Here is a 14,542-nt window from a genome sequence, read left to right on the forward strand (position 1 = left end):
GGATCAAGTCTACTCTGATTGGTTTGATCGTTTGGCCATACCCCGAACCAACTAGTAGGAGTTCTTTACTGAAACTTTTCTCATTATAAAGTGTTATGTTGAGTTTTTTCTCTCTCTCTCTTCTCAATGGAAAATGTGCCATATTTATGATCTATAAACAAAAGAGAAGCAATTTCTTTACTATATTTTATTCTGTTCTCTCTCCTGATGAATCTATTCCTCGTTTGAGTCTCAGTCTGATCATTTATTATATATTATGGTCAAAGGGAGGAAGCAGGAGTTAAGGGACAGAGACAAAGCGCATGAATTATACTTGGAAGTGAAGTGTGAGGTTGAGAGATGCATGGATTACTTGAAGAAGAAGAGAGAAAATGATCCGTACAGGAATATAATGCCTCGCTTATTTTACCAGGCTACACATGGCTTTGACTGTGAAGTCCCCACATTTGAACTTTGATCATCTTTTAAGTTAAAGGTAAGTTTCTTCATCTCTTTTCATCCATGGAAAATCATGAAAGAAAGCTTAATATTAGGCACTACTAGTTCACTTCCCTTTAGCACCTGCAGTCACATATAATCTCTTACGGGTCATCATTCATTCTTAAACCCCCACTTAGGCAAGGCAGACGGGGGTGGTTGTGTACCCAAATCTCTACGCAGAAACACGACAACTGAACTCGAGATGTCTGATATATTGTTATTTTAATTCGTCCATTTTTAGTAGGGAGTATCCTAAATGTTGTAGAACTTTAATGTGAAGTTATAATATTTGTAACTTTTTTTATTTATTTATTTTTATGTCCAATCCATTGATGAGATCACCCAATTGAGTCATTAGAAAAAATTATGCCAGATTTTGTTGGGTTTATTATAACTGTTCTATTCTATCACATTCATTTTTACTTTAGACGAGTGGTCCGAAATCAGAAGTTAATGGGTGCGATTGTCATTGTAAGAAAATAAGAATAGGAGATATTTAGTGTGACATAATAATAGGTTGTAGTGTAGTGTAATAGGCGACGGGAAATAAATCAATAAATGAAATTAGTTGCTAAGGAAATTAAAAAGCACAGCCAGCCAGCCAGCCACCAACCATTAAAGCAAATAATTGAGACCCCTTTTTAGTAGTCACTGGTCAGGTCAGCCCAACGTTTTCATGCAAATAGATGATTGGGCCAGTTCAGTGGAAAATATAATGATTATTCTCTGAGGCCACAGTCCATCATGGGTTTTTTCATGCATTTTATTTTAAAAAATTATTATTGATACATTATTGTGTAAACTTTAAGTTACACAATGATACTAAAATATTTAAAATGTCTTTCATCCAAAACGATGAGGTGAGTCGGTAAAGCAGAGTGAGGCAAAGCAGAGTGAGGCGAGACGATGAGGTGCATAACTAAAATATCTTTCACCTAAAGTGGCGAGACGTTGAGGCACAGTGAGATGTAGTGAGACGAGGTAATGAGGCGCATGAGGTATTTTTATTATTTGTGATACATTATATAATTCAAAATATATACAATGATATATCTATAACATAATTTTATATCGAGTTTGTCTAATGTGGAACTTAGAACGAGTCGCTCTACAGGGCCCGACGGGCCTATTGAGCGGCTCATAGAAGGGGGCAAAAAAGACGATTTTGCCTTCGCCCGTTTTGCAAATTTGCAAAGCGGGCCACTGCCCCCCTCTCTCTGTGCATCTCGCCTGCCATGGTCGTCACCTCGCCTCGCCTCCGTCGCCCCTTTGCCATGGTCGCCTCACCTCGCCGACAATCGATGCAGACACTGTTGGTGAAGGCGAGGCGGCCATGGCAGAGAGGCGACAGAGGCGAGGCGTGACGATAAGGTGAGGCGACGGAGACGCACAGAGCAAGGGGGGGATCCATAGGAGGGGGAGAAAGAAAGCAGAGCGTGGGGGCAAAATCAACTTTTTACCCCCTTTTGATAAACTCGTCAGTAAGTTCGTCAGGCTTTTTAATATTTTTCACTTAGAACTTATAAAGATTATTAAGAGAGAGAGAAAATTTGGGAACGTTGGAGGAAGTGCCACTGCGAGTGGGAGAGGTAACGAAAGAAGCAAATTCCGTTCCGGATCCCGTCCTTTTGATTTGATTCCTTTAGACGTCCTTTTTCTTTTACCATTCTGCCCTTCCCTTTCTCGTTAATGCATATATGATGCAACTCGACATTTCCTATTTCCCAATTCCCATCCCCACCAAATGCAGTGCAGGTTGATTTCCTTTAGCTACGAGGACAACTTGGTCCTTTCACATACGGGCCCGTCTCATTCCATATACACTCCAGCTGAGCTACTCCGGTGAGTCTGCTACTGGTATTAGCCGGTGGGGACTCTTTTAACATTAATTAGTACTTCAATCCAGTTGTATGTATATTGTGGTGTCAACGCGGCCGTCCCAGGATGTTCTCCTGCTGCTTGTACTGCCCTCGCAAGTTCCACACCTCCCAAGCTCTCCGCGCCCCACCAAAACCGACCCTAATTCCGCAGCCTGCCCGAATCGGATGACGCCCCTCCGGAATATCTCTCCCCCGGCGCCGCTGGTTCGTCGGTTGAGCTCGCAAACCTTGACCTCTCCCTTTCGCTTATGCCTTTCTTCTTCTTAATTACTTGGAATCCGCTGCTCTGCTCTGTGCTTTGGACCTGATCAAGTGACAATATGAATTACAAAGTATAGGATGGGTAATCTTCAATAAACCTTTCAGATTCTGTATATGAAGTGAATTCTCGGGATTTACGTCCTCTTGCCGACATCTCACACCACCGAGCTCTAATAGATGATGCAGAAGGTAAATCAAAAAACTTAATAACTCTCGATTTTAATTACAAAACAATAATCTAACCATAACGAAATAAATTTTTTTAAAGAGAGTCGTCAAGACCACCAAACTATATCTTTAGGGGCATATGAAATAAATTCTTCATCTTACGTTCTATATATATATATAATTATGTATATATATGATTTAGAGACTTTTAACGTTAACATATTATTATTGTATTTATATATAATTGGATACATAATCTTTTCTTATCCATAAACTTTGAAAAAAAATCATACAAAATAGTACTCTCACAATTGCAATAAAAATGTCATTGTCTATCAGTCATGTTCATGTCAATGGGTTAGTTGGGGGACCCACATCTTTTCTCTCAATTTGTTTGCGTTGAACAAATATTATATTACTTCCAAAATTACTATTATCTAAACACTCACTATATGTTACACAAAGAGGGTATTTCCTACTATATAAACATATATATGTACGTTTGGAATTAAAATTTTAAAACTTCGCCTAAGATGTGAACCAGCAAAAGTGCCAAAATAACAAGAATAGTAATAGTATAATTTTTACTTTGGCTTTTATAACCTACAAAGTGATGGTCTAATCATGATTTTTGTTACAACTTTGTCTAAAATGTGATCTCAAGTTATGGTGTTACGGCATTGAAGCATGTTGGTGGAGTCGTCCCCCTAATCATCAAGGTGAAACATGTTGGTGGAGTCATACCTCTAATGATCAAGGTGTGTGGGGGGTTCTGCCACGTGTTATTTTGATGTTGGCTGGTAAATTACTTGATTATCCCCGTCACCGAATTAGTTTATGTCCCACTAAAATTAGGACTCAAAGTGGTTTTTCATCGTTAAAACAAAAATATTTAAAAAATAAAAAAGTTGACAGAATTTGCTCTATCAAATTTGATGTTTATTTATATAATAAAATAAATAATTTTAAGGGCCACCGGATGGCTATTTGAGTACTTAATTATAACATTTTTAGTAGTAATTAAGTATTAATTATTGTATATTTATTTAATACATAAATTTAAAATTCAAAATACCAATTGCATGAAATTAAAGTTTTATTTGACACAAGTTAAGTAAGTCCCTAAATAAAGCTAAACTTCTAATTTTAGGAAGAAAAAAAACATAGCAAACAGAGGTCTGCCTTACTTCATTGTGAGAATGTGCAGCAAACTCAGCAATGGGGTGGTGTTTCCAGCAATGCCACGTTGCACTTAAGCTATAGAATTCAAGATGGTTTTCACAATTTTAAAAAAAAAAACTATTTATCTTTTTAAGCCAAAGGATTAACAATAAATAAATAAATGTAAGGCATAGGGTACTACTGCTCATAGTAGTAAATAAACAAGAACAGGATCTACACCTAACACCAAGCAATCTGGAATCAGTACACACACAGTAACTCAGCTTTGTACACTAAAACAATATTATTAATAAACACTACTAATCCCATTAATACCAAATCCACCAATTATACAGCCAAGTCATCATCATCATCATCATCATCATCAGCAGACTAAAAATTGTTGGTTCATCTATATATATATATATATATATATAAAAGTACGCCTAGCTCATAACAAGAAATAATTTGTCCTTACCCCGAAGAAGAGATGCAAAATGCGCCGAAAATGAATCTATAGAGTCCACACATAGCCCGGTGCATCTCTTCTTGGCCCGGCCAAGGTCCGATACAGGTACATCCTCTCCACCTTTTGTCTATCATCATCAGGCGACGCCTCCAGCTGTTCGCCTTCGTTTATGATCTCCACATTCAGTCTCCGCATCGTCTCTGCTACTGTCCTGCAGCCTCCAACGGTTACTTGACAAGACGACATCCAAAGGGATCGCATTGTTTCGTACTTACTTACGTCCCTTAGAAGCGCCCCATCACCGAAAGGGCTGTCCCTGACCTCTAGCTTTTTAAGCTTCTTGCAGCCATTCAGAACATAAAGCATTCCATTGTCACTGTTCCCAGCAAATGCAACTGAAAGCATTTCAAGCTGCTCCGCATACATTCCAATGTATAGGAAAACCTGGTCAGTTAGGAGGCCAGACATTGACAAGCGCCTAAGACCCTTGCAAGATTGAACGATTGCCCCAAATCCTTCGTCCAGTGGTTGATTAGTGACAGCGTCTGGTTTTGTTGGGTCCAGGATGCACAGCCTAAAACGGGTAAAATTCGGACAATTCTTGGCCACTGTAATGAGGGCAGCATTGGTCATCTGGTGGCAGAAGTATAGCAAAGAATGAAGCTTGGGGCAGCCAAAGGAGATAGCCACCAAGCCTTCTTCAGTTACAAAAGCATGTCCCGCTGCGACATCAGATGGGAAAACCCTCAACTCCTGCAGTTCTTTACAAGTGGAAGCCACGACATCCAGACCTTTATCTCCAATGCAATCCAATATCTGTAGATTTTTGTCATTTGTCATTCTCACCAAATTGAGGTGGCCAAAAAGAAATCCAAAATAGAAATATGTGGGTTAATGGAACACTCACCCATAAACGCTGAAGTTTCCTGCAGTGACGTATTAGGTTTATAAGCTCAAAGCCATGTATATCTGGAGCATAGCTCAGGTTCAGGGATGTGAGATTCGCACAAACTGAATAAATAGCACACAAACTGTGGGGAGCAACCTCCAAGAACCCTGACAAGCACCTAATTGATTTGCACTTCCGGATTGTACCTTCTAGTTTATGATACGTATCTGAATCTGGATCATGAACAAAGGCCCCAGTGCCTAAGTCAACCAGCTGGGGTGCTGCTGCCAGTATCCTTTGCAAAGCATCAATGGGCACTGAATGATTCAACCTCAGGCTTCTCAAATTTGGACACCTTGCTACCAGTCTCTCAAGGGCTGGCAGCTGAACTGCTCCTTTGAGGCAAGAAAAATTCAACGAGACAAGTGATGTGCAGCTGTCAGGAAAGCAACTAAGCCACTGGCCACTATGATCCTCAACTTCATCTTCTTGCAAGTCCAGCTCTTTCAGAAACCTAGATCATCAAGCACGAAGGAAAAAAAGCATGGAACAGAATTGAAAAGATGACAGCATTAGGAAAACAAATTTAGTATTTGATTTGCACCATCAGAACACTCATACATACATGAAAACCAGAGCAATAATGAATATTGTAACGTGTCAAAAATAAGTAAAGAAAAAAGAAGGAATTTTATGGACCACTGCCAGTATATGGTAAATATATGAGAGAATAACTATAGTTAAAGCCAACATTCATTGAAACAGCAAAGCCAACAAACATTGATGAGTTATGCTTGTGCCACTTTTGGAAGATAACCATGGAGATAATAGAGCCAGGATGTCTTTGCAGTCCCTTGAATCATAGAGAGTCCCCTCACTTCCTCATTTCAATCAATTTACAAATCAATCGTCTCAAAAGAGCTTATTTTTTACGATACAAAGAACACAAATGAGTTTATTTTTTTGATATGGTAACATCAGCATGACAAAAGAAATTTTGAATGTTTACGATTAATTTTTTTAACTGAAGGAGAAAATAAGGCATTTAACAGAGTTAGTACTATTTAAACTGAATATTTTCACTTCAAGGAAACCCAGAAATGAAAGCAGTTGAGATAAATACAGAAAGGTCCCCATGAGAAAAGAAAAGAAAAGCACACAAGAACAAAAGGACAGCCCAAACAGTAGATACAACAGATAAAGCTTGGCTCTGTAGTCCACTATATTAGAGTTCAAACTTTGCATTAACATCCAATAACCAATAGCTGTTGATTTAGTTCGTCACCAACTAGTTAGTCTTTTTAGTTCCAGCACGACCAATCCAATCTTGTTCACTTACTTCCTTCAACTGCTAGGTGCAAACGCAAGCCTACAGAAGCTAAATTATACTGGTAAATCGCTAACCTCTACCATATAGCTGGAATCATTCTGGGCACAAGGAAGCCCATGGATAACAAAACAAGGGATAAAGCAATCACAAGAGAAAAAATAAATAAATAAAAAAACAGTAATCAAGCCCAAATAAAGAGCAGGTAATGGCTGCATATATGCAAGCATAAAATGAGAAAACATACCTGCAATTTGAGGCTATGGCAGCGAGACCATCAGTGGTGAACCCGTCACAGCTAACTAAGACCAAAGACTTGAAATTTACAAAAGCTCGAGAAAGTAGCTCGAGGCTCTCATCCGAAACCACCATCCTCTTCAATCGCAGCTCCTCCAGATTGACACGACTCTTGGCCATGGCCTCAATCCATGGGTACACAATTCCTCCCCAATCATGAGGGACCAAATTGAAGTCAGCAAAATGGGGCTTTCCCTTCAGCGTAAGAGATCTAAGCCTGGGAAACCTCTCGATGAGCCTCTCCGGGCTGATCGCGTAACAATTCCCTATGAATACCTTTTCCCTGCTGAATCTTTCCACGGCATACCACGATTTGCAGACCAAAGACACCGCATTGCGATCTCGATGCGACCTCAAGAAATCGAAAACGTGCTCTACCACCTCCTCCGGGAAGTAATTCATGCTTCAACAACAAAAATTGATACTAAGCATACACGTGCACTCCCAGATGTACAAATTCGCTCCAGGAGAGAACGGAAAACCTCTGCTTCTTCAAGATGCAAGAGTTACTCTTTTCACTTGTCCACCCGACAAGCAGAAAAATAGCAAACAGCTCGAAGAAATCCCACGAAAGCTCCACAGACACCAAACGATGTACGAACTAAACCAGCTAAAAGTTCAGATCAGCAAGATCAGAAAAATAATAAAAAAGATTTATCTGAACTGCAGCGATTAATAGATCAGTTCGCTGAGTTCCAGCTCTCTATGAGCGAATCTGGATCCAAACAAACCTGGAACTTGAAAAAGGAAAAACAAATCCTGCACCTTGAGATTAGATCTGAAAGAGTAGAGAGAGTGGAGACGAGGATGAACACTCGAATTCTCTCGCCAAAAGAAAAAGCTTATTGGATAAGGAAAGAAAAGCAGAGTTCTTGATTAGTTACCATCTCCGAATCAAAAAGTGATGATTACATGAAAGAAGTAAAAAAAAAAAAAAAATCAAGTAAAAATAAACCTAAAACGGCGAAAGAAATCGCAATTCCGAGATCTAAGCCTCCATTTGAGCTCAAATCTGAACAAAAATCCAACGGTTCGAGGAACAAACAACCGTCCCCGATCGTCTCACCACCAAATTCTCTCTCTCTCTCTCTCTTCTCTTCTCTCTCACTCTCTCTCCTCTCTTTCTCGTGTTGAAGCCATAGTTCAGAATTTCAGAAGGGGCACTAAGCAGACCCAACCGTGGTTCAGAATTCCAACCGTGGTTAGCAAGTGAGGGCGATGATCGAACGGTCGGTGTCGCGTTGATGCAAAGTTTTAAGCGAATCCCGACCGTTCAGTGGCGTGACAGGCATGTGTCCCTATCTCCGGCCTCGATGAGAATGAGCCTCCGCCAAAAGACTTACAAACGTCCCGAAATGACGATTTGACACTTGTTTCCGGAGCATATTACAGAAATGCCATCGACCTTCGTTGTTGATAAGATCGACTATTTCCACGCTCCGTTTCCTAGCGTACTCGCCGCCTCCGCGGAGGGATTCGCCTAGCCACCCCGTAGGTGAGCGAGTGTTTGGGTTCTGTACTCGCGCGAGTCTGCCAAATCTTTCGTTTTGATAGCCGATATTATTTCGTGTGCCAGGAAGCTTTTCTCTCTTTTTCTTTATTTTTTTATTAATTTTTAATATGACGATAAGGAAATTACGCTGAGGGGGGAAAATGATTTGACAGCAGGGAAGAAATCTGATTTAAATAGGGGCAATCCTGTGCTTTGCGGTGTACCTTACGTGAATGAGCCTGCTATAATCCGACCGTCAATCACCAAAATCTACTTAGCAATACTACTAGAGTGGTAGCTTGCCCCTTATCAATTAATTACCACCGTCACACGTGAATGAGCCTGCTATAATTAACATTTTTGTAATAAATTAATTACTATATTTTTATTATTTATCCACCAAATTTTTATTTTATTAAAATCTAGTTTTTTTATTTTTTTAATCAAATTTTATTAAAAATATATATAATATAAATGTCAAAAATCACAAAATCGTAGAATTTATATTAATTTTAATATTAAGTAATTCTTAAGTTTATATTATTATTGACCATCAATTTTTCTTAATAAAATTTAATATTGTTATAGTTATTTTTCGAACGATCTTTTTTATGGATTGGATTGGACTCGACTCAACAGGTCGACCCAATCTCCCAAAACCTAACAAGCCTAAGGTCGAGGTCGTCAAAACAAGGTTACACATCGCCGAAACTCAAGTTCAGACCACGGAACCAAGTAAGCTCCGAATAATACTTTCAACAAGCATAACAAAAATGCCATGAAATAATTGAATTCGAAATCCACCTGTCTTATCTGAGACAAATCAGATCCCTGACGATACGGAATCTATTCTCGATTTTATGGAATTGATAAGAATATCTTGTTTCCCTGATATTATCCTCTTATTTTAGATTTTATGAAAATTGTAAACATCCCATACTATAAATAGGAATAAAAAACTATTGTCTAAAGGGACGATAATAATATACTGTTACTCTATCAGAATAACCAGAGAACGATCGTAAATTAAGCATCATTATGACCGAACTATGTAAAAATTTCTTGTGTGCGACTTATTATTTGTTTTTATTTTTTCTCTTTGCATTTGTACTCATTTTCTCATTGTGTGTCTACGAATCATGGTCGATCAACTCCAAACATCAACAAACATGAATAATTTAAAACAAAAAAATAAATTTTTATATCTATAATGAGAATTTATAATGTAAGTTACTCATAAAAATATATTATATGAAAGCTTTTCACCATCTCGATATTTTTAAAGTCGTGTCAAATTCTTTAAAATCGACATTAAAAGTAACACTAACGAATTATCATAAATAAAAAGAACAAAACATTCAAACTTATTTTTAAAAAAAAGTCAGGTATGACTTTTAATAATAACGAAAAGAATACGTCAAAATAAGATTTATTATGATATCCGATTGATTATTCGTCAAAAAAAATCTAAAATAATTTGAATGGTAATTGTCACAGAGTATGGGATTCCTTACAATTTGTTGAGCATATATTTCATTAATGATCTTGATTCTGTAGTGTACTGTCAAATAGCTAATCCAAACTAAAGGGGGGGAAGGAGGTGACTGTAAGTCTAATGGCAAAAAAATACATAGATTTGGGAGAGATTGGCAGTAAAAGGAGGCCTTTTGACCCTACAAAGTGATCCCCCACCTTTCTTTTTTATTTCTTTTCATTCCTTTTCTTACATTATCTTATCTTATTACCATAATGCTCTCTACCTTTTCTTAACTACCATGATGCCTACCTACAACACCCCCCCCCCCCCCCCCCCCTCCTCTCTCTCTTTTCAAATGATCATCATCCTTACATTCCCTCCACTTAACCTACTAGGAGACAGAAGACATGGATTTAGGCTAACACAACACCTTTGGTTAAATTGAGGAAATGAAGCCATCTTCCACCACAACCAAAAATAAAATAAAAAAATCATAAGATTGATTTAATATGAAAATTTTTCTAATCATCTTTATTTCTATAAATGTATTATATCTCAAGTTTATAACTTTTTGTCATATCTATTTTTGTGTCGTACAGATTAATCCAATATTATTCAAACTCTGTTGTGTAAATGATTAGTTCCGTGAATTCACTAACAGATTAAACAGAATCGAGAAATAAAATTGAACCAAACTGAATGATTAACTTGAAAAATAGAACTAACCAATAACTAAAGAAATCGAATTTAAATCGTATAAATCGAACCAATTAAACCAAAGAAATAGACAAAACTAACATCATTTTAAATACACAAAATTAAAGAAAACGACGTCGTTTTATAAATATTAAAATAAGATTATTTTAAAGTTCAATTGGTTTAGTTCTTCCAATTAAAAAATCAAATCGAAAATCAAAAATTGAAGTTTTGAGAAAAATTAATCGAACCAAATCAATTTAAGAAAAAAATTGAACCGAAATGACAAATTCAATTGGTTCAATTAATTTGAATAAATCATTTTTTTTTTATTCATCTGAGGTATCCGACTTTCACCCAACTAATCCCCAGGGATAGGTGATCTTTCCCCTGATGCACTCATCGGGTAAATTTAGATACGGACACAGTCTATACACACTCAGGACTGAACATTCCATGCAGAACTTAAAATCTTTCGATAAATCTTTGCACTGATTCGAACCCTGATATTTCATGTAAAACTCTAAATACTTTATCAATACACGATAAGTAATAAATCAAACTTTTGCTCTACCCTAATTGTGTATATAGCAAAGCAAAGCATAGCATTTTGAGTGACTTGCCAGTAAATGATGTTAGGTTTTCAGGATGCTGTATATGCAACAAGGAAGGGGAAGGGGAAGGGAAGGGGTGAGGTTGGCGAGGTTGTCAATTTAATACGACGCGAGGTGTCAAGAAGTCAGAGAGTTGGTGTTGGATTGACATCTCTAGTTAAAAATGTTATCATCATATTATTATTATTATTCATAGTTATTTTTAGATATTAAGGAATCTAATGTGAATAATGTGTGTGATGAGGAATTACAGGGACGAATACAAATAATAGGGGTTGGGGTTGGTTTGGGTGGGGGTGGAATTGGTCAAACCTATGGGGGATGACATGAAATGGAGGAAGAGAAAGGAGCCAATGAGGGGGGGGGGGGGGGGGGGGGAAGCATAGTTAGGGATTGAAAGGGAGTGGTTGGTTGAATGGAAAGGGCCAAAAGGGCGATTAATCTAATGCAAGCGTAGTCGTCCCCTCCACCCCCCATCCCCATCCCCCACCACTTGCGCATAATTACAAACAGAAGAAGAGCATAATTGGCAGCCAAAGGACACTGGCGTTGAAAATTAAAAAACACAACAAATCTTTTTGATTATTATTATTATTGTTATTGTTATAATAATTTGGCAAGGCAAAAAGCAAGGGAGGGGCGGGGGGGGGGGGGGGGTTGCCAATGCCATTATCATCATCATTGGCGCCTCTTTCATCTCCCTCTTCCATCATTTGCTTGCAAATCGCAATGCAGCCATGTGATGCCCACAACCCCCCCCCCTGCTACCCATTACCCACTCCTATTATTATATTATTATTATATTATATACTGTTCAAATGGAAATCTGGGTTCATCCACCCCCCACAACCACAGTTTTGATTCATCTCTCTCTCTATATACTATTCACTGTTCAATTGGAAATCTGGGTTCATCCACCCCCCACAACCACAATTTTGATTCATCTCTCCCTCTCTCTCTCTATATACTATTTACTGTTCAAATGGAAATCTGGGCTCATCCACCCCCCACAACCACAATTTTGATTCATCTCTCTCTATATACTATTCACTGTTCAATTGGAAATCTGGGTTCATCCACCCCCCACAACCACAATTTTGATTCATCTCTCTCTCTATATATACTATTTACTGTTCAATTGGAAATCTGGGCTCATCCACCCCCCACAACCACAATTTTGATTCATCTCTCTCTCTATATACTATTCACTGTTCAATTGGAAATCTGGGTTCATCCACCCCCCACAACCACAATTTTGATTCATCTCTCCCTCTCTCTCTCTCTATATACTATTTACTGTTCAAATGGAAATCTGGGTTCATCCACCCCCCCCCCCCCACATCCACAATTTTGGTTCATATCTCTCTCTCCCCCCCCCCCCCCCCCCCCCCAAATTTGAACTCAGGTGTAAAAGTGATTATTATTATTATTATTATTTGGGTAACACAGAGATGGTTAAGAGATTATATATAAGTTGTTTACTTATTAAGAAGCTTATAGATATTTTAATTTGTTCAAAAACTGGTAATACGCTCTATCTGTGTAATGTAATGTAAAAATTGGATGGTTAATAGGTCTTACGGTGATGGGCTTTCTTGGGATTGAAAGCCCAATTCCATTATCCCACACCAAATGGTCTTCCAGTGCTGGGAGTGGGAAGCCCATCATAAATAAAGCCACCCAAATGGTCCCATACCATTTGGTTCCTCATTGATTTAAAAGACGATGTAATGATAATAAGTTAATACTAAACAAACGTGGTGAAGAGATGAACCCTAAACCTTAAAAAATAAACCCTCTTTTAAGGCGAAAACCCAATGTCCTGACTAAAACTACTACCATAGACAAGCATATGGTAAACGATAAATGACTAAATTAAATGATTAATAATTCATGCATTAAGCTGTATATTCTTCGATAATAAATAACAGAATACTTAGCTGCAAACACTGATCTGCCATCGGAGAGGTTCAGCGCAGAATTGCTGGGTGTTGAAGAAATCAACCAAAGCCATTTTTCAGAACAAGCTTCAACCAGTAAGAACTCAACAATGCTTGGAACACTCTCCTCCCCCCCTCATCCTCGCGAAGACCCGTCAGTATAAGCGTCTCCAACTAGTGTTTTAAAAAGCGAGCTTTTAATCCCCGTGGCTGGAGCTTTTTGTTGTAAAGCTTAGCAATTTTAGCTGAAGACACTTAGGTGTTTGGCTTATAAGTTTGACTGTTTATAAGCTATTAATTTAACTTATAAGTTATGTAACTTATTTTTTAAAAAAAAATTTATCAACATCCAACACTTTAAACCCTATCAAGCCTCAAAACTAATTGACCACCGATTGGCAAAAGCTCCCCCCTCCCTCTCACCTTTCTTTCAAAAACATTGTTAATAACTTATTGCATTGACCGATTAAATTACATATTTACTCTCATACAAAACACATATTTCTCACCTATATTTTTTTGCATCTCTTTAGATTGCATCGTTGTCAAACCCATCTCTAGCTACCACTATTATTGTCATTCGTCGCCATTGCCTCCATTGGAGCCTCCTCTTCCCGTCACTTAATGTATATTAAATTAATATATTTAATATTTTTATTAAAAATAATATTTTATAAATTTTATTTATATTATTTAACATATTTATTTTTATCTTTTTTCAAATTTTAATATCTTATCAGTTATTTAAAACCAAATATATAAATATTTACTGATAATTTAAATACAAATTTATTTAATCACATTACCAACTTAAATGCTACTTTTAACTTTCAAGCTTTAAACAATTTAAAAAATTTAAAAGCTCAACAACTTAAAAACTGCTGAAAAAAAAGGGTAAGCCAAACAGCCTCCTCATGCTTAACATTCTCATATAACAAAGTCTTGCGATCATCTTATTAATTTTTCTTTTTCTTTTTTACTAATTTCAATAGAATCTTACTATCAAATAAAGCAACAGATACAAATTTCCATTTTAATTATAATACCTTAATTTTATGGATAACAACTTATAAGCATTTATCTAGTTACAAAAAAACACAATAAGCCACTCTAAAAGAGCCAACAAACAACAATCCTTCTCGGGTGATAGAAGAGCTGGAAATGAGAATGATTTCTTTGAGAAAAAAACGATAAACAATATGTTCCTACTAGCAGAGTGATGGCCAGATCCAGTAACATCGAAGTGCTAATCTCTTCTCGGGCACTAACTAATCCAAAGTGGACGTGTAACTTAGGATAATTATCAAGTATCCTATACATAAGATCAGTCTTTATCACAGAAATGTTTGACCCATAAAAAGAAACATCAATTATCAGACTCAAAGGACGGC

At 37.3% G+C, this 14,542-nt stretch overlaps 2 protein-coding genes across 6 annotated transcripts in view; one reads left to right on the forward strand and one right to left on the reverse strand.

Moving 5' to 3' along the window:
• Positions 1–821, forward strand: part of LOC127799429 (phytyl ester synthase 2, chloroplastic-like) — a 15,244-nt gene extending 14,423 nt beyond the window's left edge. For 2 of the 5 annotated variants that reach the window (XM_052333455.1, XM_052333458.1), the window contains one exon: positions 267–821. In XM_052333455.1, the coding sequence (XP_052189415.1) occupies positions 267–457 (191 nt within the window). In that variant the 3' untranslated portion in view covers positions 458–821. The remainder of the gene's footprint in view (positions 1–266) is intronic. The other 3 variants (XR_008022624.1, XM_052333456.1, XM_052333457.1) reach the window with 3 other exon arrangements.
• A 3,396-nt stretch (positions 822–4,217) lies between these two features.
• LOC127799430 (protein AUXIN SIGNALING F-BOX 2) lies at positions 4,218–8,089 on the reverse strand. The gene is made up of 3 exons (XM_052333459.1): positions 6,883–8,089; positions 5,327–5,822; positions 4,218–5,235 (listed from the first exon to the last, which is right to left on the reverse strand). The coding sequence occupies exons 1-3, from the start codon at positions 7,332–7,334 to the stop codon at positions 4,465–4,467; spliced, it is 1,719 nt and encodes a 572-aa protein (XP_052189419.1). The 5' UTR covers positions 7,335–8,089; the 3' UTR covers positions 4,218–4,464.
• Between the last annotated feature and the right edge of the window lie 6,453 nt (positions 8,090–14,542).

This window comes from Diospyros lotus, chromosome 4 (assembly GCF_014633365.1).
Source record: "Diospyros lotus cultivar Yz01 chromosome 4, ASM1463336v1, whole genome shotgun sequence".
NCBI lineage: Eukaryota > Viridiplantae > Streptophyta > Magnoliopsida > Ericales > Ebenaceae > Diospyros > Diospyros lotus.

Excerpts from the sequence above, each read along its gene's own strand:
- LOC127799430 (XM_052333459.1), bottom strand. The coding sequence starts at position 7,334 with ATGAATTACTTCCCGGAGGAGGTGGTAGAGCACGTTTTCGATTTCTTG. Across the intron at positions 5,823-6,882 it reads GCCATAGCCTCAAATTGCAG|GTTTCTGAAAGAGCTGGACT; the intron begins GTATGTTTTCTC and ends TTGATGATCTAG. Across the intron at positions 5,236-5,326 it reads GGAAACTTCAGCGTTTATGG|ATATTGGATTGCATTGGAGA; the intron begins GTGAGTGTTCCA and ends AAAAATCTACAG.